Below are 25,032 nucleotides of genomic sequence, written 5' to 3'. Positions count from 1 at the left end.
TGGTCCGGGTTGAAATCTCTGATAAGATTAATGTTATACGTATTCAATTTCTTCATCAATGAATATTGTATTTATGCTAAAAAAAACTAAACAAAATAAATAGAATGAGAGAGGGGCACTTTCGTTTGTTAATTATTATATTACAAATATACAATCACATATTTCTATACAACCCTAGCTAGCAAGCTACAGCTCATCCATACATAAGGATTCCTCGGACTACAACTCTAACCAGTAGAATCTTCCCCTTTGTGCTTGCTTGAATATACATCAGAAAAAGGGACTTCATATAAGCAAGGTATGCCTGTACAGTCTTTGCTCAGATTCAAGTGCTTGTACAAACAATGGTGTTAATTTGTTTCAACAACTTCATATGGAGGCCGGTTCCTTGACTTTGTATATATAGTTTGAGTATCCAAGACTTCCCTTGAAATGAAGGCTGACAATTATTGTGTTGTCCTCCATATCCACTGAAAGAATGGATCCTCTCCAGGTCCTAATGAGTGTGTTCTTAAGATACGATTTTTGCCATTGGAGCACGGAGCATAGCTTCAAATGCAAGCAAGGGTTTCAGTCCATTGGTAGTGTAACCTGGTGTAATCATATTGAAACGGCAACGTCTTGGAATACACTGGAGCTATTATATTGGACCACATTCCTGAGCTTTCTTTCGTGCAGTCACAACAGGAAACTAACAAGGCTCAGTCGTCGGAGAAGAAGTTATCAGTGCATCGACTTCACTTTGAACCACCCGGACCTGTCTTGTTTCATTTCGAAGGGTCAGCAGGCTCCTACGGATCATGCAAACGCCGATGCCATTTAGGGCATTTCCAATCTTTTAATATTAACACTGCCCCCGACTTGTTTTTGCTTTCTTGTTTTCAGAATGTCCCTCCTGCTACGTACGGTAGTACTTCTGGAGTAGGCACACACGATATGAATTCCATCAGTACCATGTTATCAACATTAAAATCTAGCAATACTCATGTATTTACTACTTAATTAGTGCTGCATTGAGACGCACAAATCAATTCGATGTGCTCATATATTGTTAATCATGGGCAACTACATCTAAGATGCACTAGGATACAACGAGATGATCACACCATTTCATGAGGCTTTTTTCTAATATGTAGAGACTGTATAAGAAACAAACTGATATTAACTATGCGCAAGAGAAAAAATCCATACACATTAAAATCATGAAAACTGCTGTTCACATATATTAATAGAACTAACACGAAAAGGGTAATGTGGTGTGTTTGATTAATCAGATCTCATATTACTCAAGTATTCCTTGGCTCAAGCAAATTATTTTCAGTATAGCACCAAATTCTCTTCACAACTTAAAACCGCGGAGGGAGAATATTAAAGTAACACATGTTCTTGCATCTAAAATCACAATTCAAAAAATGTAAAATGAAAATAATAATAAACCAAACTAGAAATTAGAGGAATTAGCTAGGGGTAGCCAGGTTTCAGAAACATCTAAAATATTTATCACCGCAAAACAAGCAAGAAGACGAAACCTTTATCCACAAAACACACATACTGCAAAAGGGAAAAATAAAGAAAGGATACGTATTAATATATAGAAACATATATACCTCTAGTAAATCATGAATACGATGTTACAAAACCCTAGTTTAGGCTCACTAGTAGAAAGGGCACCATCACCGCCCCCTTCATCTTGGGATTCAGAAGACTCGGAAACCTTCACCATTCTTCTTTTTATATGGAAGCTGATCTAGCCAAAACCCTAACCAGCGATTAGCGAGGATGCAGTGGCCATGTATCCCTTGAGTATTTATAACTGAGGACGAGGGCTCTCAGCATGAGAGTGGTTTCGCAAAACAAGAGGCGTCAATACTGTGGGTAGGTAGGTGGTATTAGGTTCATGTTTTCAATTATATGAATATGGAATGAGGATTATATTTTGCCATTTTAATTTACTCCTATTCTATTTTTCGGTTTCTCTATTTACCCGCCACTTTCTATTTGAGTTCATCGACGTTTATATTTTTTTATTATTTATTATAGAAGATAATTCGTCATATTTCATTCATAAAAGGGCGAATACAAAATTTAATAAATGAAGAATATGAGCCGATACGAGAGTAATTTCAAACAAAATATGAAACTATGACATTATAATCACAGATGTTGCAAGAAATTCAAAGAGATGGGGGACTCGTAGTGAAGCCAATGAATATTTTAGTGCCACAATATCACGTAAGAGATCAAAGTTCTCAACACCAATTAATTGTGAGACAGTAAAACGCTATATTTTTATTTGAATTTTGCAGAAAAGGACATCGCGACTCCAAATTAATTTTTGATCTCGAAGCACCATTTAATATCATCTAACAAAACTCAACCGGATCTCGCACAATAGTGAAATCACCTCTCAGTATTGTGGATAGGCATGTGATATATATAAGGTTCAAGTTTTCAATTATGTGAACATGAAATAAGCACTTTGTGTGATGTGCCTGGTTTTCATGTACCGGCGGATACACATAGAGATTCAGTGGTCCCGAAACCTTTCGAAGGCCGGAAAAATGCATGTGAAGGTCCTAAGTCCTTCATCGACCCTCCGAATGTTTAATATGGGACCTTTTGTGTCCCCTTCAAACGTTTAATGAAATGCCTTTGAGGAATTTATTAGAAACATTTGGCAGGTTATGTCGATAGCAATCGACATATTGCTTTGACATTTGTCGACATGAATGCAGATAAAAATTGGCTCACTAAGCGCAAATTTCCTCACATGAAAAGTTGCGCACTCTATGCGCACAATCTCTGACTAAATAAAACTTGGAGGCGACTTAAGTGCTTCTTTGGAAACAATTGCAAGATCAATAGAGGGTGGTGCAGACTTTTCCTTGTGATGCCTTTATGTTACTTCTCCAGCTAGGAATAAGCAGTTGTGAAATAAAGCAGTAGAGTGTTTGGTAAACTTTTTGTATAAGTGCTTTTGGGAAAAAAAAAAAAAAAAAAAAAAGCAGTATGATAGTGTTTGGTAAACTTTTATGTAAAACAACTGTGACTGTATGAAATGACCAAAAAGGTATAATACTAGATGTGCTATGACAAGCCACAACGTCGTTTGTTGGCAACCTTTTCACCTTCATCTTCTTCTCCCTCCTCATCTTCTCTTTCCTCACGGTCGTCGAAAATGGGACCCACCTCCTCATATCCTTCGTCGACTGCGACCCTTCTCTCAAATCCCTCATCTCTTGCCTTGACCTCGCTAGTGCCAGTAATACTAACCACCACTCTCCCAGATCTCCAGCCGAGTCCTCTTCTCCGATCTCTCTCCGCTGTCAACACCTGACACGCCCCGACCCCGATATTCCCCGAATACCAGGATAGGCACGTGCTGGCCGACACCCGAGGGTGACGAAAGCCATTTATTGAGTGCAAATGCTGAAAACAAGGGATAAATAAGGTTTATAAATATAAAAGAATAATGAATATGCAAATAAGGACCGTGTTCAGAGCACACCACTAATCTAGAACACTAAAAGAAAATAATATAAAATTGAATGAAACGAAGGAGTGGGTCCTACACCGAGAGGACTCGAAGATGCCGATGCGGAAGTGCCTGAACGTCGGGATTGTATGCCTCGATTCTAAGTCCTGAAGGGGGCGCAAAACAAACATGAGTGGACCAAGTTGATATATATATAATAAAACAGTTATCAACATACTAACCCCCAGGTTTTATGAAAACACATATATATAATGATAAACATAGGTTTTCCGAAACCTAGCATGTCGTGCAATGTCTCAAATCATAAATCGCATAAATAATAAACACTAGTGAATGTCCGATATAACTCTCCAGGCCCCATGCCGGCTCCCCGTCTCTGAGCACACAGTCAGAGGAAAATGCACTTCAGGCCCCTTGCCGGCTCCCCGTCTCTGAGCACACAGTCAGAGGAAAACACACTCCAGGCCCTATGCCAACACCAAACCGTCGCCCGGGACGGACCGGATCTATCCCTACGTCCCGTAGCGGAAAGGACCACTAGGTAAGTACAAAACCAGTGAATATACATATATTGAAAATCAACTTCATAGTATAAAGTCATCCATCATCTATACTATAAAGAGGTGTTCTAAACATGTTCTAAATATCATATCGTTATCCATCAGATATTCTACAAGAACATGGGTTATAGGAAAAATAGTAATAATTCAAACTAGCCTCAGTAAGCATATTATCTCGTAAAACGTTCATAAAACATAATCATCAAATCATGCTTTTCATGTATGCATTTCTACTATCAAAACATGCATTTTTAGAAGGGGTCCACTCACAGTACTTCGCCGTCGAAAAGCCACACCATCTAGCGAAGAAGGAAACGCCACATATAATTGCCCCTAAGCACATAAATGGTACATTTAGTCAAACTCTACTCAAACGATTGAATTTGAGAAAACGGACATCGGAAACGGGTTCAGAACGTCGAAATTAGCCTAGAAGGGGTCCCGCACGAAAACCGAAAAAGTCAACCCGAGGTCAAAGTCAACGTTGACCGGTCGAAGTCAACGCTGACCGTTGACCGGGTCAACGGTCAACGGGTCAGGTCCGGGTCAATGGGTCACGGGTCACGGGTTTGGGCTTTAGGGTTTTGGGTTTAGATTTTTGGGTTAGGGTTTTGGGCTAACAGGCCCTAAGGCCTTAAATATGAAAAAGGGAAATGGTTTTTGGGCTGCAACCCAAGGCCCTAAGGCCTTTGGGTTTTTAAAATGAAACAAAATAAAAATAAAAAGGAAAAGGTTTAGGGTTTTAGGCCAGAGACCAAACGGGCCTAAGGCCCGTGGGGGAAGGAAACGGCCTGAAGGCCTGGGTGTTTTCTTGGGCTGGGTTTCACGCCGGAGAAGAAGGCCGGAATTTAGACAAACTTTGAACGTCCATAACTTTGTTAATACTCGACGAAATCAAGTGATTCAAAAATGAAAGTTGTAGTACTCAACGAGACGAAGAGATTGATACCTCACACGCCGGCCAACTCGCCGTGGTTTGGCCAGAAATCGCCTCGAAAGGGACGGTGCTCGCCGGAAATTTGGGTGTGCACTCACTCGTGCCAAAAACACTCCAAAACCTTGGAAATCAAGAACCCAACTCAAAAACCACATCTAGGCAAAGTCTAACATAAGAAAAGAAGAAGAAAAAGGGCTTACCCAACCGGAAAAAATCACAAAACTCGCCGGAGGTGTTCGTATCCTCCCGGCGCCGTGAGCAAGGGAGAGAGAGAGATATATATACAGTTGAATGGCGACGATGGTGATGATTTCCTCGAGTAGGTGTAGCTGTGGGTGTGTGTGTGTCTGTGTGTCTTTCACGGGGAAGAAGAAGAGAGAAATGGGGGAGTTCGAAAGAAAGGAAAAAGGTGCAGACAAACAAAACAAAAGAAGGAAAAGAAGAAAAAAGAAAAAAAAGAAAGGGAAAGGGAAGAGCCGGGCAAAAACAGGGGGTGGGCCCCTTGGGCTCACCAATTAAGGCTCAAAAACAATTTTTAAAAGAAAGCTATCCCCCAAACTTAGTGAAAATACAAAAATACCCATTTTCTTACGAAAATCCCGGGACGGGTTGTTACAACACCGCCCATTTCTTCACCTCACCCGTGTCGGAACCTTAGATGACAATTTCTTCTCCGACAATGACGACGACGCTCGCTCCCTCTTCTGCCCCAATCGAATCACCCCAATCCTCATTTTCTCCTCCTACTCTTACTCGACCTCCAAATTAGGGTTTAATGGAACTTACGGGACTAGGGTTTCTGAAATTGTGCGCTCCAGCCTCACGTTCAAGGCTGAGAAATTCACCATTTCTGATGACAAAGCTAAAGGCAGAGATGGCGACGGAGAAAGCAATGAAGGGGAGGAGAAAGAAGGCGATGAAGAAATGGATGATCGGGCCGTCGATTTGCAATTCTTGGTCACGGATTGGAGCTGGGTCGCGGGGACATGGCGTCGTTGTTCTTCCTCCTGAAAGTGTGAGGAATCAGGAGAAACTTTGAAAATAAGCCACTTTTTGAAGTTGCTTTTTGCAACTTCCACTTTTTAGCTTTTTTTCATTTGAAACTTTGAAAAAAAGCTGGTTTGGGGTGTTTACCAAACACCAAAAACTCTCCTACCATTTTTTCTTACCAGTTTTTTTTTTTAAATCATCTCAACCACAAACCATACCTTGGTCCCCACGAGTGTTATATTCCCAGATGATAGATAATTAAAATATCTTCCCCAACGTTACATAAATGACATGTTTACTTAAACGATATAGATATATGAATTGTTTTGATTCCTGACCTTTTATGACTAAACACATGGTATTTGAATTATTCCAATTACTGTTTTCCTTTGTGTTTAGTAACAAAAAAAATACAAAAAACTGTGAGTTTCAAATTAAAGTTCATAATCGAATACCTTAAAAGTCAGAATTTGATGGATTAGCGAAGAAGGGGGTGGAGCTTGTTGATCCATACCCATTTCTTACTTACCCTCCTACTCACTAAACATTGCCATATAGAAAAAGAAGAAGGGCGTCTCTAATTTGATGAAAATTCCTAATCCATTCAAAACATGCCCAAAAGTTTACAACTACAGTTTATTTCAAAGACTGCATGGCTATGTCGAATAGATATGAAGGAGATAAAGCTCCTCCTAGTCCTCAAATTATCTTCTCTGCTAGCTCCTATATACAAGCAGAGTCCACAGAAAATAAAAAATCAAACCATCACCGAAATTCATTGAAAAACCAGAGCCGCAGAAAGCTAATCCATGCAATAAGTGCATCATAAGACCTTCAATTCATCGTCCAAGGGATCACGTAGGGTTCCACACATCCAATCCATCCATATAGTGTAATGGCCATAGTTATGGCGGTATGTAGTATGATGTATGGTGTGGTAGCCCGCACCCATGACAGGCCATATTTTGGCGTGGATGCAATCGTGAATGTTCGCTGTCCATATGGCCTCAATAAATAGGAGCGCTATGTGGGTGGTAAAATGCATTGGTACAAGAAATAGAGCTATAACATGTGGAACTGCCTGCAGTATCCCATCAATTGGGTGAAAAGCCAAACCTGACATAAACAGATCCAAAATAGTCGAGCATTAGCAAAATAAGTAAACAAAAGATTTCAAAAGCCTGATGACAAGGTTGATGGTTGTATGAAATAAAGCTTATCTGAACCAAACGAAAATAGTGTTAAGTGGAACCACGTTCCTTAATTTAATGAAGTACAAACCACTAATTTGTTTTCCCTTGCATCATATTTGTCGGGAATAACAAGTCGAGTGGATCAGAAAACAAGTGACTCTTACAAGATTAAACTCTGGAAAACAAAATAGGAATTGTTCAAATGACATTGATTTCCATTAAAAAAAAAAAAAAAAACTTAAAATGGCCTTTTTTACTTATGGAAAACAGATAACATGTCATAAACAAAAGTTGATAAGATGTCAATCTCAAGCAGAATGCAGAACTCTTAAACTAAGCACTACTGATCAACAGAGACCGCCAGACTCAAATCCACATGAAGATAAAAGAAAAAGGTACATAACCAATTTCCGAGGAATGTTTTATTTTTCCGGACAGGGATTCTGATGAACTGAAACACACAATAAGCGGCATGAAACTACCACTTTGGTCCATGAACATTACGCACAAAATAACCCTCACTGGGACTCTAGAGCCTATACCATACCAAATCTACTGGGTGATAACAAGGTTGAATTATTAGTCAACCAATGATCCTGGGGAAAAACTTGAGGACATTAAAGTTCTTTTACCAAGTCCTAGGTGGGGAGGGAGAATTTGCAGAACGAATGAAAAATAGTACATCATTAGCCTGTTAAGATGAAAGTCACAGAAAAACAAGAAAACGGAAAGTGCATGTGCATTCCATGTATTTTTCATGCTTCTTACTGATCCAGAAAGCAATTGAGACTTGTAAAGTTGGTTTCCAGATATACACTGCGAGTGGCAGCGCGAGTTAGAGCCAAAATCACCATATGACAGAGATTAACAGTCTTATGTTACGGAAAAGAAAAGTAAAAGAGAAAAAAAGAAATATTTTTTTTTTAAAAGAGAAACTTTCTTCCAAAATGGCTTCTTGCACTCAACACTCAACATTTAAGTTACTAAGCAAAAACCAAAACTGTACAGAATATGAATGGAACTTTGATAAACAAGGAAGGATAAACAATCGTGGAATTCCTAGAGTTTATCTATCGCATCAAGTCCTTGAAAGTCACGTTCTACGACAAAATAGACTAGAGTGGAACTCAATTGGCAGGATAAAACAAACTTAAAATACAATGATAATAACAAGCAAGATATCTGGTGTTCGAGCAAGAAATACGCTGGGAAGAAAAGGGGGAAGCGTGAGAGCGAGACAGAGGAGAAGGAGTTCAGTAAACAATGTCACAGAAATATGTATCCTCATGAAGTGCACCAAACGCAGATTTTACATACTCTATAACACAATCAAACATGACAGATATATATATGTGCCCATGCATCCGAATCCAATAAGATGTAAAAACATTCAAATGGCCATAAAGTATGAAAGTTTAGTTTGATAGCTTACCAGCAAACGGAGAGAGGGTGTTCTGCTTATTGTAGATGTGATGGGTTGCATGAAGATATTTATACAGAGGTTTTATGTCATGCAACTCTCTGTGCATCCAATATATTCCGAACTCCACGAATACAAGATAAATTGCTAAATACAAGAGGTAAGCAGGCCAACCGACGTCACTTATTCTTGCAAAGCACTTTGCCCAGCCATTTTCAACCATGTACTCAGAAACAGTTGGAAGAGCACAGTACCAAGGCATGGCCTTCATGGCAACATATATTTGCAAAAGCATGGCTTTATTCGAGGGAATGGCATCTGCAATGAGGGAACAGATAAGGAAAGAAAGTAAATTGTATTCAGCCTAAAGGTAGTTGTCAATACGGACGAAATTTTACGGTCAATTAACAAAACACCATAGGATCCACAACCTACAAGCTACAACCTTGTAACCTTATGTATGCTGAATCTTACCTACAAGCTACAAGCTTGTAACCTTATATATGCTGAATCTTTGTAAAAAATTTAATCGCTAATCAATATGAAAGAGAGAGTTGAGATACAGATCCATCAATGTACATAAAAAACAACTCGAACAACCACAGTCCATCTAATTTTCCTGAGATTAAAATAAACTACTCATAGAAAACACAATTGAAGAAAGAGAACAATGAAGAAATTAAATCAAAACCAACAAACAAATAAAGAGACTCAAAAGTTTTGAACCAAGCAAAACCAATCTGCTAAATAGAGAAATCACTAAAACTCTCCTCAATCCATACTTTGAAAATAACAAGAGTAATTAGATAGGAATTCTAAGAAATCACATAACTACTCAAAAACAACGTGAAGGTCTTTAATTATGCTTTACTTTTCAGAGGTGAAATTCTAATTAATCTAATTTGAGATTTGAACTTATGTACAAAGAGGGAGGAAGCACACTCTTCTAACCAACTGTAATACTTCTGCTTGTTTTTTTTGGTGTTCCATAATTTCCATTATCCATGAGAGGAGAGATGTTTACAATCAATAACCAACAGTACCCACCAAATCACAGACTCACACATATTTCATCCCACAACCAAACCACCAATTTTTTTATTTTTTTAAAAAACATAACGAAAAGTAAAAGTCAAACCACTAAAAAGGAAGAAAGGGACCATTGGACATTGGTGTACCTTTGGGAATGTAAGTGTTGCGTTTCAAGTAATAAATGTAGAGGCACCAGAGGAAGCCGGAGACGAGGTAGAGCAAGGTCCCGCCGACGTAGTTGCGCAGCCACGTCTGGAAGAAGTGGGGGAGTGGGTCCCACACTCTATTGGGCACGAGGCTGCCGAGCACAATGCGGTTGTAGAACGTCGTCTCGTCCAGGAACGGGTTCAGGTAGGACTCCTCCATCGGCGCGACAAGATTCTTCCGACGAGGGGCCGCCGCCGGAGATTTGAGCAGCGAATAAAAAGGTAGGAGAGAGAGAGAGGGGCAGAGAGACAGAGGCAGGTAGGCTGCGCTGGAGGCGAACGACTGAAGCTGAGATTCGTTTCTGTTTTGTTATGCTGTGCTGTGTTGTGTTTTTTTCAAGTTGGGAGTACGTGGACGACGTAATTTAAGCTTTTAGTGGTATGCTGTCGATTGATATGCTGAAGGGCCGGACCATCATGCTTCATGTAGCCCTACCTCCACCACCGCTTGGAAAAAAATTTCATTGTGACACGAATACGGATGATATACTACATGTTTTTATATAAGTGGTGAAAATTTTTATTTTTTAAGTTATTAACTTTTTAACACATAAATTTCACCTTTTGTATAGTGACAAGTGGTGTGCCATGGTGTGCCATGGTGTGCCACCTCGTGTGCCGGTCACATTGAAAATTCTCTCCACCGCTTGCAAGCTGGAAATTACAATGCAATCCTTTAAAAAAAATCAATTCAACGATATATTTATGCTAAGGCTTTTTCACATTGGGCTGAAAGATTAAGTGTGACACCTATAATGTAAGAATCAAACTTTTAAGTGGGACAAGGAATCTGAGTGTTATGATTATGATTCTTAATTTTGAGTTCAGTGCTCATAAATGTGATTCATATACAACTAATGACAAAAGAGAGAAAAAAGATAACCATTCCCAAAATAGAGAAAAAGAAAAAATAGACAGGTGTAACATTTAATTTACAAAACTCACTCTTATCAAACTTACAATACTTTGGCAATAATAGTGTCATGGTGCTTGATTTTTATATGTGGACATTAGATTCACCTAAACCAATGGGGAACACCTATAATGAGCTTGCCACAATAAGTTGGTATCGAACTATCTATCAACGAGATTTGAACATAAGACCTCAATTTACAAGTAAAAAGAAATACAACTAGACTGTAGGGTTAAGTGACGGTATATTTTCTTAAAAAACTAAAAAGTTCATTTGTTGCAAGTGATGAATTGCTGCTGTGAATATGATCTTCCTTTTTAACCCATTGTATTCTCAGTTCAATGATTCTCCGATTAACCTGATCTAATTTAGGATAGTAATATCATCTGTCACAAGAAATAAATAAAAATCTATTTGTTTGAATATGCCACAAACATGTTTTGAGTTTAAACACCAAATATCTAGAAATTTTTTATCTTACATAGAAATAGTATAAGCTTCAAATTGGGCACACTTAGAGCAATGGGCATCAAGTTAAACAAATATCAAAATTGTAATTTTATTGTGTGAATTAAGACACGTGGCGCTACAAGAATTTGAGGATGCACCAACTAAAAGTTTGGCAATGGTTGTTTTTATTCATAGAATGGGACAATGGGTGCCAACTGATATTTATTTATTTATTTTTGCTCTCTTTTACTTTTGAATTGGTACCTAATGCATTTAGGTATTTAAAACGAAAGAAAATGTGAAATTTTGTGGTGAGTTTTTAAATTTAGTCATTAAATTAGGCACATTTCGAGTAAATAAATACATAAACTATACTTGTTGAATTTTCATAATTCTTTGATTCGATGCATATATATGGTGGTTAATTGTTTACAATTACACATAAATAAAGTTTACTTTATACATAGCAATTTTAATGATTCATACAATAATTGTGACAGCCCGTCCCAAAAACATTTTAACATACATGTGAAAGGACAAAATTGCCCCTAGCTTGATTTCTTTACGTTTAATTGTCGTCGTGAGCTTTGTTGGCATGTGTGGAGCCACACAAACACTCCCACACTTCCCACATGTCCCTGTCTCTTTCCCTGTGATTCCCCGAGCCCCATTTCCCTTCCCTTTTCACCATAAACGTACGGACACACACACAAGCACATTAACCACCCACAGATCAAAGAAACTAAACCCATATTCGACCTCGTGAGGCTCGTGGGAACCCAACCGTACCATTTTCAGGTAAGAATATCAACGTTTTCACGTCGATTCCACGAAGTCCGATTTGGGGTACTATTCATGCAAACGTAATTTCTCACGTTTTAGGGAAAATGAAGCTTGTAGATAGCTTGGCGAGGTCCCAAGGAGTCTCGGAGTAGTTCGTTTGAAGGAATTGGACGTCGGGATCACCGTATTCGAAGTTGGCCGGAATTGGTTTGTGTGGACATGTGAGATCTCGTAGTTTTTAACCCTTAAAAGTAGTATATTTGTGTTCTCCTAGGTCTAAGCTTCAATTTGGTAGTAATTTCATGAAATTTGGACGAAAAACGAACGAGATATCAACGTTTGAAATTTTTCCAGTTTTCCGGCGCCAGCGACGTCGCCGGAGTCTCGCCGGGGAAGGAGACGGAATATTTCATCAAGTCTGACGGAATATTCCTGATGCCGTTGACGGAATCCATTAGAATTAACGGAATATTCCTAACGGCGTCAGTTGACGCCGTCAGCGTGCCAGGCACGTGCCTCCGCGTGGCCGGTGCGTGTGGCCGTGCCTTGGCCGGTGTGTGTGGCCGTGCCTTGGCCGGCGCGTGGGGGCGCGTGCAGCGGTGGAAAATTTTTCTAAAAATTTGGGTGTGATCCTGAGGTTGTGTAGAGCACGTTGGTATATTCAATTGTCCAATTTGAGCAATGTATGAGAAGTTATTACGAAATGAAGGTTATGTGCTTTAAAATTAACGTTTTTATAGTTATTTCGCATATAGGTGAGACGTATCCCGAGGATGAGCATGGTCACTCGAGGCAGGGGGGCTACGACCCCTCCACTTATCAGTGAGTGGGCTTTTTGTTTTCCGTATATACCTATATACTTATATTTTCCCAGAAATTAATTTAAATGTTTATTGGTTATATGCCATGCATTATATTATCGTCTTTTATGCATTATTAGTTGCATTACTGGGAGTATATATTTATATTCATATGCATATTTGGTGCTGTGGACGCACAGGTAAGTGCCAGGTAAGCGTTATTTCATATCTGCATTCAATAGTGATTAGAGATGCTTAGAGAGCTCATAACCTGCACCCCCGGTGTTAGTGCTCCCGCCCAGAGTAGGGCACAGTCCTTCACGTGATGTTCACCTCCCGCACCACACGCTCAGCTTGGATCCAAGTTAGGTGCACAGTCCTATCGTACAGACCACATTAGGTGGTTCCGACTCGTAGGTGACCCGCGATTATTCGCACAGCCTTCACGTGATCGTAGCACTAGAGCGCTTATATATATATTACAACCAGGCCTGTCGTACAGACCACTTTAGGTGGTTCCGACTCGTGGGCAGGATTAGTTATTGATATTGAGATTTGAGCTCTAGATTCAGCCGTACAGGTCACGTTAGATGACTCCGGCTGCCAGACTATATGTTATTAATATGATTTATACCTGAGCACTTGCATTTCATTCTGAGGTTCCAACATGGCATATTCTTGAGCATGATTGGCATATCTATATATACGTACTTATGTTTATTTTCTGGGAAGTATACAGGTTTTACGGCGAGGGGTTAGAACTTATTTGTTAAATTGGTTTTAGAAAAGCTTTGTTTTTGCCCACTCACGCTTTTGTTTTGCGCCCCTCCAGGTTCTAGCTAGCTAGCAATTTTGGTGGTTCCCCAGAGGGCTTTCCCGGCATTTCTGACGGACGATCACCAGCGTAGGGCCACATTCGGGTGTATTATTGTCGCATCTTTCCTTTTGGACTGCTTTAGGTGTTTTGGCTCTGAACTTAGCGTCTCACTTATGCTAGCACTTATTACTTTTATCTTGTATGCTAGTTTTTATTTATTCGTACTTTTACGTTACTACTTTATTAGCTTCCCCACTGTGCACATGGCTACGTCACTTCCACGTGACGGCCAGCACGCCCTGATCTCGTTCGGGGTGTGTCAATAATTCAATCCGAATAGCTCAACAATGTATTTACTTAATTGGTCAAATTTTATCACTAACTAATATTATAGTTTAGTTGTATTCTTCTTCAATTATAAGTGAAAGGTCTCAAATTTAACACATATGAATAGCGATGATGTATTATATTTGTGTTGATTTTGATAGTCCTATCTCTTTTTTCAAAGTACGACACCGTTCTTAATAAACTTTTATCCAAATGCATACATGCATAATTTTAATCATCGGTAGGAGAAAAATTGTTGTCACGATATATATGCCTGCTTAAGCCAGGCACATGCAAGTAGCAAAATCTGTGGGTAAGAGAATCTTTCTCTATAGTGTTAACGTGAAATTTGCAATCCCATAGATTTCACATACCGCTAGTTTTTGCTAGGATTTTTTTAGGAACGTCCAAGTACTTGTTGATTAGCAGAAGCAAAATTACGTATGAAGACTGAAGAGGGCACTCCATAACATGCATGGTGCTAATTACAATTATTATCTAATCATCGTCAATGAGAGTGTCCATTCAAAAGAGATTGCACAAGATATAAGCAAATCTAGCTGATCATCTATGTACCCACTACACTATTTGTCTCACAGCCTGTAATGCTTTGGATGATAACTCTTAAGCATATGTATCTTGAACATCGATCATCCCCATACCTCCCAACTACTTTTGGCGTAGATTACATATATACATGTGGACCACCTTGATCAGGTGTATGGGAGTAGTGCTGAGCACTTGTAAACTTTACTATCAAGTCTTGAGTAGTGCTACACTTACCATTAAAATAGAAAATTGAATGAAATCATTTTATAAAATAATGATATAGTTAATTACAAAAAGATCTAGGGCTGATGAGTCGATCTACATAACTTGAAAAGTAAATAGGCTAAAAATGTAAACAACACAATAAAGACTAGAAAGATTTAGGTCATGAAGGGGAAAATGATACTATAGGAGTCCACTGGTATCATACTGGACTGAACAAGAAACATATGCCTCAGAGAGAAATTCAAGGATGATTGGAATTGTACGTCAACTGAATCATAGCATAGTGAGACAGAGTTGTAAGAGTTTTAGATCTCAAGGATCGTAGGCAGTGTTTGCTTCAAAGGAAAGCTAATTTGCAATTGTAGCTAAAGAGCTAGAGGTTTTGCTGAAGAGCAATTTGGGTAGTGTTGAAAAGCAATTGAGTTGATTGAAGAATCACTTGAGGTTTGTATAATACTAGAGATTGAATTTTGATGAAGGCCTTGAGCTTGAAGGCCTTTGGTCCTATTTATAGGCAGTGAAGAAAGAGCAACCTCAAACTTAATGCTGAACTAGAACATGGGTAGATCGGTTATTTGATGCTGATAATAACTACAATTCTTGGTTGTTGGCCTTCAGCAATGTCCTGTGGCACTTTGCACGGTTGCTTCAGTGACATCAACTTATTGGATGACGCGTTCCTCAATATTTAAGGATGCGAAAAATTTCTGGATCAAGTCGTCTGCGTGGCAAACTCGCTTTGGGTAGGATTGATTCCAAGCCCTCAGATGATTGTGGAGTAGTGAGTTGGTCGTCCGAACCCTAAGATAGGATTCCGGATTGGGTCTTGAAGTTGGTGGACCCATATCAAATAAATAAAAATATATATTGGTTCGATAGCAGATCTTGTTTTTATATATAGTCCAAAGAAGATGAAAGTCATGGTGAGTATTCTTCGTTGATATACCCAAGTCTTTGTTTTAACACGTACTAAATTCTTGCAGGTTGTAACTATTGTTAAATTAATGCAGGACAAGCTTTTGAATTCACGCATCTTTTGCGAATTACAAATGTTAAGAAAGGAATCTTAGATTGATTTGTCAAATATTATAGATTGATATTTAATTACCTATTAGGTTATCAGTTAGCCTTATTTGTAGGGAATAGAATAGGAAACAAGTTATGTAAGACTTTGTATAAAGCTGTAAATCCCGTTGATGTCAATATACAGAAATTCATTCCTATACTTTATGCTTTTTCTATGATGGTACCAGAGTGAACGATATCTGGGAAAATAAAAGGCAAAACAACAAACATAAACCCTAACAGACATCGTTATGGGTATCAGAAAAGCCAACCTCTTCAGGCATGGCTTCGCATCAAAAGTGGGAAAATCCCAATCACCCACTTTTCCTCCATCACTCAGACCAACCTGGTGCAATACTTGTGCCGTAGTCTCTCGTGGAAGATAACTATGGCACATGGGTTCAATCCATGACCATGGCTTTGACAGTAAAGAACAAATTAGGGTTTGTTGATGGAACGGTCAAGAAACCTCAAGAAGAACAATTTGAAGAATTACAACAATGGAATCGATGCAATAACTTGGTAAAAACGTGGTTGCTCGGATCCATGTCCAAAGAAATTTCTGGGAGCGTCATACACTGCAAGGACGCACGGCATATGTGGCTTGACCTGCAAGAAATGTTTTCCCATGTGAATATTGTCCAACTGTTTCACATCGAAAACGAGATTCACGACTGTGTATAAGGTACTATGACCGTGAGCACATACTTCACCAAACTGAAAAGCCTTTGGGACGAACGAGATGCGTTGTGTTCTATCCTAACATGTGGCTGTGACACAAAGAAGGAGATCACCTTCTACATTGAAACCCAGAAGACGATGAAGTTTCTCATGGGTTTGAAAGAGTCTTACTCTACTGTTTGCAGCAACACTCTCCTTCTCGAGCCTTTGCCCACTGTTAACAAGGCTTACTCGCTTGTTTTTCGTCATGAAGGGCAAGTTGAAGTCTCAAGTGGACGGAGTACTGCCCAACCAGAAGCTGTTGTATTCGCTGTCAAAGGTGGAAGCCGAGAACCTCAAACTGAGGATGGTGGTTTGCGATGTGACAAGTGCAATAAGACGAATCACAACACCAAGAACTGTCGCGCATATATCAAATGTACTTTCTGTGGTTGGAAGGGTCATTCGTACGAGTATTGCCGCAAAAGAAAAGCAGTCATAGACAGCGAACCAAGCTATTCTGCCAAAGGAAATCAAGTTGCCGTGACCAACAAGGAGATCTCCAACTTCCCGTTCTCTCCAGAAGATTGCAAGTAGATCCTTAAAATGTTGCATCAAAACAAATCTTCTTTTGCTAATCATGTTGGTAATTCTTCCAACCACGATGATCTCTCAAGTAAAGCTTTTTCATTCATGCATCATGGCAAGCACAATATTTGGATCCTGGATAGTGGTGCCACAGATCACATAGTTTGCAGCCCCGAGTCCCTTACATCCTCTAGGCCTGTTCAAAATCACACTGTTGCATTACCCAATGGATCCCTTGCCACGGTCACTCATGTTGGCCAAGTCATTTTTTCTCCTAATTTTATCCTTGACAATGTTCTTTGTGTCCCAATCTTTACGTTAAATTTAATATCCATTAGTCAATTGGCTTATGATTCATTTGCTATTACCCTTTTCTTAAACCATTTTTGTGTCATCCAGGACCTACGATCGGGGAAGATGATTGGGACGGGAATTGAACGGGAAGGACTCTACTACCTTGACTCACCAAAGAAAGGAACATGCAATGTTATCCAAACCATCTCTCCCAACCTTTGGCACCAACGCCTTGGTCATCCATCACCTAAAGTTACTATGTTGTTTCCCTTTTTCTCCAATAAAACATGTGATCTCACTCAATGTTTAATTTGCCCCTTGGCTAAACAAACAAGGTTGCCTTTCCCTTTAAGTTCCATGTCTACTACTTCTTGTTTTGAATTAATTCATGTTGACATTTGGGGTGGTTATCAAGTACCTTCTCTTTCTGGTGCAAAGTACTTTCTTACCATTGTTGATGATCATACTAGGTGCACATGGATCTATTTGATGAAACATAAATCTGATACAAATAACCTTCTCACTCCATTCATTCATATGGTTGCCACACAATTTAACACTCAAGTTAAAATGGTTCGCAGTGATAATGGTCCCGAGTTTAAACTTGATACATTTTATGCATCCCAAGGAATTATTCATCAAACTAGTTGTGTCCACACACCCTAGCAAAATGGTGTTGTTGAACGCAAGCACCGTCATCTGCTTAATGTTGCTCGTGCACTGCTTTTTCAAACTCAATTACCTAAAAGATTTTGGGGGGACGCTATCCTTACTTCTGCATACCTCATTAATCACACACCTACTCCCATTCTTCATGGACAAACTCCATATGAAAAGCTGTTTCACAAACCACCCACTTACACTCACCTCAAAGTCTTTGGATGTCTTTGTTTTGCATCCACTCATGCACACAAACCCTCCAAATTTGATCCCCGTGCCTGTCGTTGCATTTTTCTAGGATATCCTTATGGTACAAAAGGCTATAAACTTTTTGATCTTCAACTTCAAAAGGTTTTTATCTCCCGGGATGTGATTTTCTTTGAAGATAATTTTCCTTATTCTCATTTAGAACCCTCAACTGCACCTACAACCTCTCCTCCAACACCACCTTCCGCACCCTTGCTATCTTTTGACCTGGAACCTCCCTTTCACCCACCTCACCCCTATACTGACATTGCTTCTAATGATACTTCTACACCAAACCCATCACCACCTTCCCCTCAGCCTCTTCCTTTCGTTGATGCCACGACACCATCCACCCTTACACCCTCCCCTCCCTCCTCATCTGCTCCCATGACCACACACACCCTACTCCCACCCCCACTCCGCCGAAGTACCCGCCCCACCAAGCCTTCTTCGTTTTTGCAGGACTTTCATGTCGAGGTGTCTCTCCCCTCCCGGTCGGCTCCCACATCTTCCACGAACGTGGTCAGGTCGTCGTCAGGTACACCCCATCCACTTTCTTCTCACTTATCCTATACTTGTCTCTCGCCCTTCTATAAAGCCTTTGTTGCTCATCTCACCCTTTATAAGGAACCAACTAGCTATTCCCAGGCTTTCCAGGATCCCCATTGGCGTGCTGCCATGCAAAATGAACTTGCAGCCCTTCATGCCAATCATACATGGACGCTCGTGCCTCTTCCTCCTTGCAAACGTCCTATTAGCTGCAAATGGGTCTACAAAGTGAAGCTCAAACCCGATGGCACCATCGAACGGTACAAAGCCCGTCTTGTTGCCAAAGGATACAATCAGGTCGAAGGAGTTGATTACCGTGACACGTTTACTCCCGTGGCTAAGTTAACTACTGTTCGAGTTCTCTTAAGTGTTGCAGCCTTGCAAGGCCGGCACCTTCACCAGCTCGATGTGAACAATGCTTTTTTACATGGTGACTTGGAAGAGGACGTCTACATGTCTTTGCCTCCTAGTTTTGGATGCAAGGGGGAGACTCGAGTTTGTAAATTGCATAAGTCTCTCTACGGCTTAAAGCAAGCTTCGAGGCAATGGTTCATAAAATTATCCAATGCTCTCAAGGCTGCTGGGTTTCAACAATCTTTGTCCGATTACTCTCTGTTCACTAGAAGTCATCGAGGTACATTCATTGCTGTACTGGTTTATGTTGACGATGTTATACTGGTAGGGAATGACTTATGTGAGATTAACAAAACCAAACAACTTCTCTTTCACCGTTTTAAACTAAAAGACTTGGGGGTACTCAAGTATTTCTTGGGGATAGAGGTTGCAAGATCGAAGCATGGAATCACTCTATGTCAACGTAAATATGCACTGGAGATACTGGATGATGTTGGTTTTCTAAGCGTGAAACCTTCCAGGTTTCCTTTAGACCAAAACTTGGCTCTCACGCAACTGGAAGGAAAATTGTTGGATGATCCCTCTTCATATAGAAGACTTGTGGGTAGATTGATATATTTGACCATCACAAGACCCGACTTGGCTTATGCGGTACATGTTTTGAGTCAATTCATGGAAAAGCCTCGGCAACCACACCTTGATGCTGCACACAAGGTCCTTAAATACATCAAACAAGAGCCTGACCAAGGCATTCTCTTTCCTTCCACAGGTTCATTGTAGTTGCAAGCGTTTTGTGATGCTGATTGGGCTAGATGCCGAGACACTAGGCGATCGATAACTGGTTACTGCGTCTTGCTTGGCCAAGCACCAATCTCATGGAAGACTAAGAAGCAAACCACAGTATCTCGTTCTAACGCCGAAGCCGAGTACCGGTCTATGGCTACTACATGCTGTGAGATAACATGGCTGCGGAACATTCTCAACGATTTGCAAGTGAATCATCATCAACCGGTCTCCTTGTTTTGTGATAATCAAGCAGCTATACATATTGCCTCAAATCCCGTCTTTCATGAACGAACAAAGCACATAGAGATTGATTGTCACCTAGTGCGAGAGAAGATTCAAAAGGGAATAATACGCACGTCATACATACGGACAGGTAATCAGCTAGCTGACATATTCACCAAACCATTGAGCTCGACACAATTTGAAACCTTACTCAACAAGTTGGGTGTCATTAACATACACTCCAACTTGAGGGGGAGTGTTAAGAAAGGAATCTTAGATTGATTTGTCAAATATTATAGATTGATATTTAATTACCTATTAGGTTATCAATTAGCCTTATTTGTAGGGAATAGAATAGGAAACAAGTCATGTAAGACTTTGTATAAAGCTGTAAATCCCGTTGATGTCAATATACAGAAATTCATTCCTATACTTTATGCTTTTTCTATGAACAAAGATATAGACAAGTTGGGATTGTTCGACTTTCTCCATCGACTCTGTTGCACTTGTTAGATTTTACGTAAAGGTATATGACCGAAATGCACGATGACCTCATGGGTTGTCGACCAGTGGATCCCTCCGAAGCACGTTATCCTTACGATTAATTGGACCACAGCACAGCACTCATAACGCACAACAGCATAATTATACACGTCACACTCGGCCTTAATTTGGTCCCCATTTGAAGATAGGAGATAGACGATATATGCAGTAGCAGAACCCCATTTGCTTCTTTATCAGCAGTAACCTAGCTCGCTCGCTCAGGTGGAATGAGAGCGAGAACCGCCAATCTTATGATTCCTATCGTGCTAGCTAGCATATTACCGTGCATGGTAGTAATCTATTTATACACTTGGGGACCCGACACGTAGACTCAAATGAATTTAAAATTTCCTCTACGCCAAAATTACTGCATGCTTTTAAACATTGGATGGATCTGAAGGGAAATCTTCTGTGAATCTTGGTTGGAGCAGCCCTAATTCTACTAATAAATAAGTGTAGTGCCGTTCACACACATCTTTTTATTTCTCACATACCTTTATTAATTTTTGTCCATTGATTTTCTTCAATTCATTCGATCTAACGTTCATAAATTAAGAGGGGTGTGTGATAAGTAAAAATGAGTGTATAGATAAAACCAGCTATAAATAAATGATTAGGGGTATTTATTATAGGCAGATAAAGTATAAATTGTATCACAAAAGATCTCTATACAATCAGGATTGGAAATACTTATTAGAGTAATGCTACATTAACATATATTTATATTATCTCTCTAATAGAGATAAGACTTACATGTTATGAAGACTCATGCAACTCCTATATTGTAGACACAAACCGATCCATTATTTTCCAACGATCATGATCTGGTCTGCTTCTACAGAAGTTGATACATGAGATGTTAACGGGAGGATCTTGCTGAGTAAACTTCTGGGCAAACTTTTGTTTGATAATCACTCTATAGGCAAGTTTGGTCAGTGTGGTCGATCTCGTGGTTCACTATAATATTAAAGGTCAACCGATTGGGTCTTTTAATCTACTCGTTTATTTTATTTATTCATTTATTCTTATTTATGACCGAAAGCTTGACAAGTAAGCAAAAATGATTGGATAATATAAACATTAAATTATAGAAGAAAAAACCAGCCCAAAGAAGCGCAAGGCCCAATATTAATAGGGCCTAAAAAAGAGCAAGAGTTAACATTAAAGAAGTGGACCCATGCAATACTTAAAATCGGGAAACAATTAAGCTACAAAGTACCCTCCAACACTTAATTAGTAAAAGGCTTCCAATTGCCCGATTGTCGTTATATTTGAGAGAATTTCATTCAAATTTTCATTAAGTAATATCATGTGTGAGGCATGTGAAATACTTTCGAGTAAAAAACCCCCAAACTATCATACGGATGTCAATTACCCTCTCACCCAAACTATTTAGATGAAATTCTCTCAAATCTTATTGTTTCTTGAGTCAAATTCTAGGTTTATTCTTAAACCTGTGTCCACACGCCTCTCACGTGAACCACTTAACTACACCACAAATGAAATATTATACAACAAATTATGGATCAAAACCAAGTAGCAAAGGGGCAACCCGCAACAAGGGCTCCAATGCGTCAGGTAAGAATTTTCTAGCAAACAAGAAACACACTGAAGTTGTATTGCCATTGTACGTGCATTCTGATCCGAACCGAATCCGATTAAGAAACTCATCCGTAATATCCATCCATCCAAATTTTCCAGGATGAGGACCACCCCTTGACCAATCCACCCAGGTGACGCTCCTATTTGAACTCAACTCAGTGTACATCAAGTTCACAAGTGTTGGAATATAGTGCTCATCAATGTAACAGGGAGGGTTGCAGTACCGTTGAAAGATCGGATAATATTTCCGATCTGAAACGATGTGGACGGCAAGCTCACGGTGCACTTCGAACCACTGAGACCCCTTTCTCCAATCTGTGATGTTTATCATGGGGTACATTTGAGGGTTGTACCGGCCACGGCCTGGCTTCCTCGGGTCATCGAATGAGTTCAGGAAGCTTAGGTTTGAGTTGATGAGGTAGTGATATGCTGTTGTGAAGTTGAATAGAGGAATGCAGGATTCAGAAAGCAACACAAATCTTTGATTGGAGATGTCAAGAAGTGCATTTGCCAGGAGTCGTCTCTCGGCATCTAGCATTGATGATGTCCCCCAATAGACTGGCTGCAACCGAATGAATAGTATTGGTTTCAAATATAGCAAAGATTGTTTAATTGCTTTCTTCTTCATTTTGGTCATACTTAAAAATACAGAAACTCTTATCCATGAGCTTATTATCTCCAACAAATTGGGGTTTAATGTTCACCACAAGAGTCTAGAATGTATGAGTTCAGTGGTCCATTACGAATTAGCGTGTTTGGGTTAATTGTAATTTTAACGACAGATACAATACGACTTGAAACTTGCATGAAGTTAGCAGATTTGAGTTGATTTTTGCTTCACATAAAGACAAACATGACACAACCCAGACTCTAACAAATTGGTTATGCTAGGAAAGCTGAAGCTTAGGGCCGGTCTAGTAACGTTTTACAAAACAATTTTTAAAGATCTATTGTATTATGATATGCAAAATATCTAATAATTGAATCCGAGAATAATTTTTTAAAAAGAAAACATTGAAAATGTATTTGAAATGTGGTTGTAATATAAACTACTGTCAAACACGCGCATGACATATTGACAGGAATTACTATCCTAGGACTTTCTTAAGGCTCAGCCTTCAAGCTATTGGATATATGAATGCTAAAGTTGAAACCAATATCAATGTTGGATAAATGATCAGTAGTAAGCTCCACACTAATTGATTTCCTAAGAGATGTGTACATATTAACTTGATCAATCACATTTAAATACTTCCATTATAGAAATGAACCTCTACCATACGGTTTAATGGTTTTCATCTCCAATTGTAGGTGGAGATTTTTATGTTCGACTTACACAAATAGTGAAAACGATACCAAATTAGTGCTAACCTATTTTGGGCTTAGCTCAACTCCCATCCACAAAAATAATGAAGGGAACTAACCTGGCTATGAATTCTTCTACTATGGAACACAGAATCTTCAGGCACTGATTCATTGAAATCGGGGTGTGCGTGCACATAGATGGAGTATAGTCCTTCGTGTCCCTCGAAAAACTTCTCCCACAAGGGAGACAAAGGCAGAGGTCCCTTTGTCAAGAACATGAAAGCCACTTTCGGAACAAGCTTGTAAGGCAAATCTTGAATTCGAGGAACCATCAATGCCCTCGAAAACAACTCCTTGTCACTCATATTGTGTACAAGGAATTTTTGTTCTGTGAGTGAAACATTGTTAGATGTCCCATTTTTGGAGAAAGATAGTATGAGAAATGGCGGCGGTGGGGGAAGCGGATTTGGTGATGGGGGTGGCGACGATTGAGCTTGAAGTGATGATGGTTGTAAAGGAAAAATATTGTTAATGGAATTTAGGGAGGCTTGAAAAGTAGTGAATGAGAAGCTCTGGAAATATAAGGTAATTATGATACCTAGTGACAAGCCTATGCCAAAGAAAAGGAAATGAAGGACATGGTTTAGCTGGATTAGGGTTCGGAAGGGCCGGAAAATTGACTGAATTTGGAATTGCTCATGGCTCGTCATTTCCACTGGCCAGATCGGAAAGAAAGATATCGAGGAAGGAGTTTCCTAGCTGGCTAGCTCATCAAACTGCTAATAGTAAAGTCAAGCTGAAAGTTCTTGCAAATGTAGGCTTCTCTGTGGAGAAGGTATTTAGCATGTTCTTTGTGGACTTTCTACATCGTGCTTCAAAGTTAAGTAGGAGATTAATAGTAATTTAGCTGTAAGCAATCAGGAAAGGGCCTTTTGGAGTTTGCAATCAGTTGGAGCATAAGTTGTCCAAGAACTTGAAGCAAATTGTTTAAGCTGATGAGGGTTGACAAACCATTCCTTCAATACCACACAAAATAATAAAAAAAATGAAAAATAAAAAAGCTAACCCCATTTTTAATTTTTGACAATTACCAAAAATTAAGCGGGTTGTCATAGATTAACAGGAGAAATGAAAACTTAGGCAAATGTTAATCTCTTTGCATGTTGAATGGTCAAACACGTTGGATTGGAATTGGCAAATCACAAATGAGTGTGGTCGTGGTCCAACAAGTCACCATAAATATTGACAATCGCCAAACAATGACAAATACAGCATCCATAAAGCACTGCTAAAATTATGGCAATTAAGCCTCTTTTCTCTCTTTCTTTTGAATGACCAGTTTTTAAGTTCTCGATCTTACTTCTCATTCTACAAGTAGGGTTTGGTCATCGTTTAATAGCCCACTATCAAATATTGAATTAGGTACTACCTGTTTACTTTGACTAATATGCACACATGAT

General features: G+C 39.5%; 2 protein-coding genes and 1 long non-coding RNA gene across 3 annotated transcripts; all 3 read right to left on the bottom strand.

Annotated features, from left to right (window-relative positions):
* Positions 1-527: 527 nt before the first annotated feature.
* LOC125477134 lies at positions 528-1,859 on the bottom strand. Its single transcript, XR_007258321.1, has 2 exons — positions 1,608-1,859; positions 528-916 (listed from the first exon to the last, which is right to left on the bottom strand). It is a non-coding gene; the product is annotated as an uncharacterized LOC125477134 (long non-coding RNA).
* Positions 1,860-6,564: 4,705 nt separating this feature from the next.
* Positions 6,565-10,185, bottom strand: LOC103937470 (delta(7)-sterol-C5(6)-desaturase). Its single transcript, XM_009347416.3, has 3 exons — positions 9,775-10,185; positions 8,609-8,914; positions 6,565-7,099 (listed from the first exon to the last, which is right to left on the bottom strand). Exons 1-3 carry the CDS (start codon positions 9,992-9,994, stop codon positions 6,807-6,809), a joined length of 819 nt encoding a protein of 272 aa, XP_009345691.2. The 5' UTR covers positions 9,995-10,185; the 3' UTR covers positions 6,565-6,806.
* Positions 10,186-22,002: 11,817 nt separating this feature from the next.
* On the bottom strand, positions 22,003-24,532 carry LOC103937474 (glycosyltransferase BC10-like). Its single transcript, XM_009347421.2, has 2 exons — positions 23,692-24,532; positions 22,003-22,829 (listed from the first exon to the last, which is right to left on the bottom strand). The coding sequence occupies exons 1-2, from the start codon at positions 24,280-24,282 to the stop codon at positions 22,185-22,187; spliced, it is 1,236 nt and encodes a 411-aa protein (XP_009345696.2). The 5' UTR covers positions 24,283-24,532; the 3' UTR covers positions 22,003-22,184.
* Positions 24,533-25,032: the final 500 nt, after the last annotated feature.

This window comes from the organism of the source record quoted next, unplaced genomic scaffold, assembly GCF_019419815.1.
Source record: "Pyrus x bretschneideri cultivar Hongxiangsu unplaced genomic scaffold, Pyrus_bretschneideri_v1 Contig20, whole genome shotgun sequence".
NCBI lineage: Eukaryota > Viridiplantae > Streptophyta > Magnoliopsida > Rosales > Rosaceae > Pyrus > Pyrus x bretschneideri.
The sequence above is the reverse complement of the archived record's forward strand: the minus strand, read 5'-3'. Positions and strand labels throughout refer to the sequence as shown.